At 45.4% G+C, this 4,042-nt stretch overlaps 1 protein-coding gene across 1 annotated transcript in view; it reads right to left on the bottom strand.

Moving 5' to 3' along the window:
- Nucleotides 1-4,042, bottom strand: part of myo3b (myosin IIIB) — an 82,873-nt gene that overhangs the window by 23,264 nt on the left and 55,567 nt on the right. The window contains exons 29-30 of the mRNA XM_019857646.1: nt 1,899-2,061; nt 809-889 (exon numbers count right to left, since the gene is read on the bottom strand). Coding sequence (XP_019713205.1) covers nt 809-889; nt 1,899-2,061 — 244 coding nt within the window. The remainder of the gene's footprint in view (nt 1-808; nt 890-1,898; nt 2,062-4,042) is intronic.

Raw genomic sequence — 4,042 nt, 5'->3', positions numbered from 1 at the left:
AAATAACCCCCCCCCCCTCGTCGTCCGACGCCAGCGGCCACACACAAGCGAGAGTAAGAGAGGCTTTTCCCTTGACATGGCAATCCTGTTTATCCTTTCTGCAGTCTTATTTACAAGCGTGTTAATGGGCGACGTTCAACAAAAGGTGCGCGGCGGCGGCTAGCGAGGTGCTCCGTGCGCCAGATGAGGGAAGCCCTTAGAGAAGGAGGCCAAACAAAGCCAGATCTCCTCCCCCTGCCCTCCTCTCTCTTGCCCCTTTTTGGCACCCACTCTTGCCCTCCACAGAGAAAAGGAGGAGGAGGAGGAGGAAGAGGAGGAGGAGGGGGGTGGTGCAGGAAGGTTAATGTGCCCACTTTGATCTCTGTCAAGGCACACTGAGTAAGAATTAATTTACATTTCAGATGAAAAGGTTGACAGTCTAAAAAGGCATCTTGTTTCTGGTATGCGAGGGCCGTGTAATAGGCGAGGAATTTGAGAGCGGAAGTGGCGAGGAAACAGAAGGGATAAGCCCCTCTCTCGCCTTCACTGGGAAAGAGATGAAAGCAAAGCCTGATCTCACTCTGCGCTGTTCTTCTGAAACGTGGGGACCAAATGCTGCCCAAAAACTTTCACAAGAATCGCCCCATGTATTATTAATTCATTATTACTTTTTCCAGAGCTACTCAAGAGATCAAAAACCTGGTTGACAAAGATTTTTTTTTCCCCTCTTACCCCCCCTACTTGAAAATGTATGAAAAAGTCCATTTTATACCAGACAGTGGGACCGTGAGAAATCCTAAAGTGGGAAAAATTTGTCCAAGTTCTTTACCTGCCTGGATACGAACCGCTGCCTCTTCCCGCACCTTCTTCATTTGTTTGAGGATCCGTCGTGCGACGAAGCCCCTCCACGCTAGCGAGAAGCAAAAAAAAGGGCGCGTGTTGCTGTGAAACCGACCGACGGCGCGCTCACACAAAACACTCGATCCCACTTCAAAACGACGCTTAAACCAGGTGGCCCACGGATGGATCCATCCGAACTCTCGGAGGTCTTATTGTCTCCTCTGAAGCGTCGCTCTCAACGCGCCAAGGTCAAGCCGCGGCTGGCAAACGTATCCCATTCGCGGTGTAGCAGTAAACAACGCAGCGGAGGTTCGTCCAGAATAGTCGACCTTGATATGTCGAGCACCTCTCAAGGTACAATTGATACCAACGGATCTCATAGGCTTAGTTATTTGTCCCTAAGATGCGCTGTTATCATTTCCGCAGACTAAAAAGGGAAAGAAATGTTCCCTTCTCATTTCAAATCTGTTTATTTTGTTTCTGTACGGTTAATAACTCGCAGGTAGATATACAGTGAAACTCCTCTACAACAAAATCATGTTTGCAGCAACAAATTTTTCACAACAGGGGGCTTTTCACTGTAGCAAATTTTATCTCAGATGTAAACACACACACATACACACATAAAACGTATGTGTGTACTCTTTATTTTTATTCCAATACGTAGTGCATGAATATGAGCATAGACTTGTTTGACACTTCATATAGCCAGTGGAGAAAGAAAAAAACGGGAAAGAAATTGCGAAATTTACGATCAGCATTCACTTTCATCAATTTCTTGCATAATGTTTTTTACTTTGCTTCCTCCGGCTTTCATTTTTATTACTTTTATCCTGTCTTCAAGCGTGAATGCGTTTCTTTTCTGAACTCCTTGGTCTGCAAAGGTCTGTTTCGTAGCCATTTTAGCATTGTAACGTTCGTGCTGCGTCTGAAACTAACAAGAACAGCAGAAAAGTGGGAATGGCTTTCATGCATGAACATTTTTTTCACACTAGGGGGTATTTCCTCCCATTTAGGTTTCATTGTAGAGGAGTTTCACTGTACTAACCCTTGTCATCATCACAGTAAGCTGAACCTACCTGACTGGATGACGGTGGCGCAGCGGTTCCTCTTCTCCTTCCCCTTTCTGTAACGCCGCGCCCCCAGCCAGCCTTTGGTGTAGGCTTGCATCACCACCACCCGAGCGATCACCTCCTTCAGCAGCAGGTTCAGCTGCTCCACGTGGTAGTACCTCAGAAACACCTGACAAGACGAGAAAGCCAGTGTCGCAATCTCGTTCTTTTCACCCGTTCGATAGTCAAACGATCAATGTACCTTTGTCCTTCCCAGCACCCAGTCTTGCAGTTTGGCTCGCTCCAGTATGGTGGCCACGTTCTCTTTGCTGGTTTCTGGCATTTGGTGAGCTCGGAATGCAAGGTAGTAGTATCTGCAAGAGAAGATGGCAATTTTATTTTTATTTTTCCAGTTATTATTGATCAATGAACAGGTAGGGACCTTCCTGAATCAAGGTTGTTTTTCACACGAATGTGCAACCAACTGCTTGCTAAGGTGTGAGTCTACAGATCCCTTTCTTAGAGTTTACCTAACACCAGCTTGGGACAAAGTGGCACTAAAGTGGGACATGAAAGACGAGTACTTCATCTCTCCTGTTTCGGTTTGGCTGGGAAACAACAATGGGGAGGCAAACGTCTTTGAATGACGCCCCTCCGCCTCAGCCTTCATTTTCTTATTCCTGTTGATACCTGTTATGTCTTTGATGATAAATACAAAGCGCCGCTCACAACATCAGACGGGCCTTTGATATGGGAGGACGCGTTTTAAATCGGGTTGGATTCAAAGTGGAGGTTAGGCGCTCGGACTGTCTGTGTGACTCAGACGGGATGAAGTAGATCCGTTGGTCTCATTCACATGTGAAGGAAAATGGTCAAAATTGCGGGTGAGAAAAAGATGCCCTTTGAAAGTAGGGCACACACACACACACACACACACACACACACACACACACACACACACACACACACAAAAAAAAGAAAAAAACGTGGTCAAAAATGAAGTGCACGTTTAAAGTTTCCCTAAAGCGCACACTAAAGAAATCGTCTGGAATTTTTTTTTCTCTTTCCCCAAACACATTACAAGTCTCGTTAATTCAATTTCATATCACCTCCAAGACTAGAAAATTGGAGGTGGTTGGAACATTTTACAAAGGGAAAAAAAATGATTAAAACATTGTATCCTTTCATTTTTTTCGCCCCCTAAGCATACAGCCGGTCCATTTATTAGGTACAGCGAGATGAAACAAAAATCTAGTAAGTAGTTCAGCGCAAGTATAAAGTCATCTTTGATGAGATTCCAATCTTTCAGTTTACTGCATTGGTTCTGGGTGCCGGGTCACAAGACGGATTAGAAGCAAAATGCCAAAAAATGAATGTTCCTGTAAAATACGGATACCTGAAAAAATCAACTCGAGTCCAGTCATGAACAATTTGTACTTTTTTTTTTTTACTTGCCACCACTGCTCAGCTCGTGCGTGTTACCTGGTGACAAACTCCGCAAAGGCGATGCGGTGCGAGTAGCCTTGGCGGCGGATGTTGACCGTTTCCAGGATGCCGGTGTAGCGCAGCTGCACCATCACTCTCTCCTTGCAGACGCACAGCGCCCGCCTGTCGTCGTTGGGCTTGATGCAGCGGACAAAGTGCGGCTGACCCACCACCATCTTCGATAGTAAATCCATCAGTGAGTACTGCAAAAATGTTTTTAACAAAAAGTGGTCAAGCATCAACAAACTACAACGCTGAGATCATTTCAGTAACTGGAGATGAGGTGGTCAAAGTATTGTCATTCATGTTTGAGCAAAATACAATTCCGGGACATTCAAAGTTGATTTCCACCATCTCTCGACTGGCAGTTCTTATCTTTGTGGAGACAGAAACTGTGTAGGTGTACCTAATATTGTGGCCAGTAAGTGTATCGTGAACAATTTTGTCACAAGTGGGGTTTTATTACTCACTGCATTGTTTGTTGCTGTTTCTCCAACACCTTAGAGGAAACATATACGGGGAGTTGTTGTTCTACGGTGTTGACCGTCTGGTCCCAAACTTTGCATGTCTGACACCGATACAGTGCTAATGGGATGATCACCCGTGTCACATACACATCTGCTGGCTCGTGTCTGCTTATTCAAACATCTGTGAGCAGGATGATGCAAATCATGCAATGGGGGCGA

The sequence above is a fragment of the Hippocampus comes genome, unplaced genomic scaffold (genome assembly GCF_001891065.2).
Source record: "Hippocampus comes isolate QL1 unplaced genomic scaffold, H_comes_QL1_v1.1 scaffold359, whole genome shotgun sequence".
NCBI classification, from domain to species: domain Eukaryota; kingdom Metazoa; phylum Chordata; class Actinopteri; order Syngnathiformes; family Syngnathidae; genus Hippocampus; species Hippocampus comes.
Note: the sequence above shows the minus strand (reverse complement) of the source record. Positions and strands in the feature narration are given on the sequence as shown.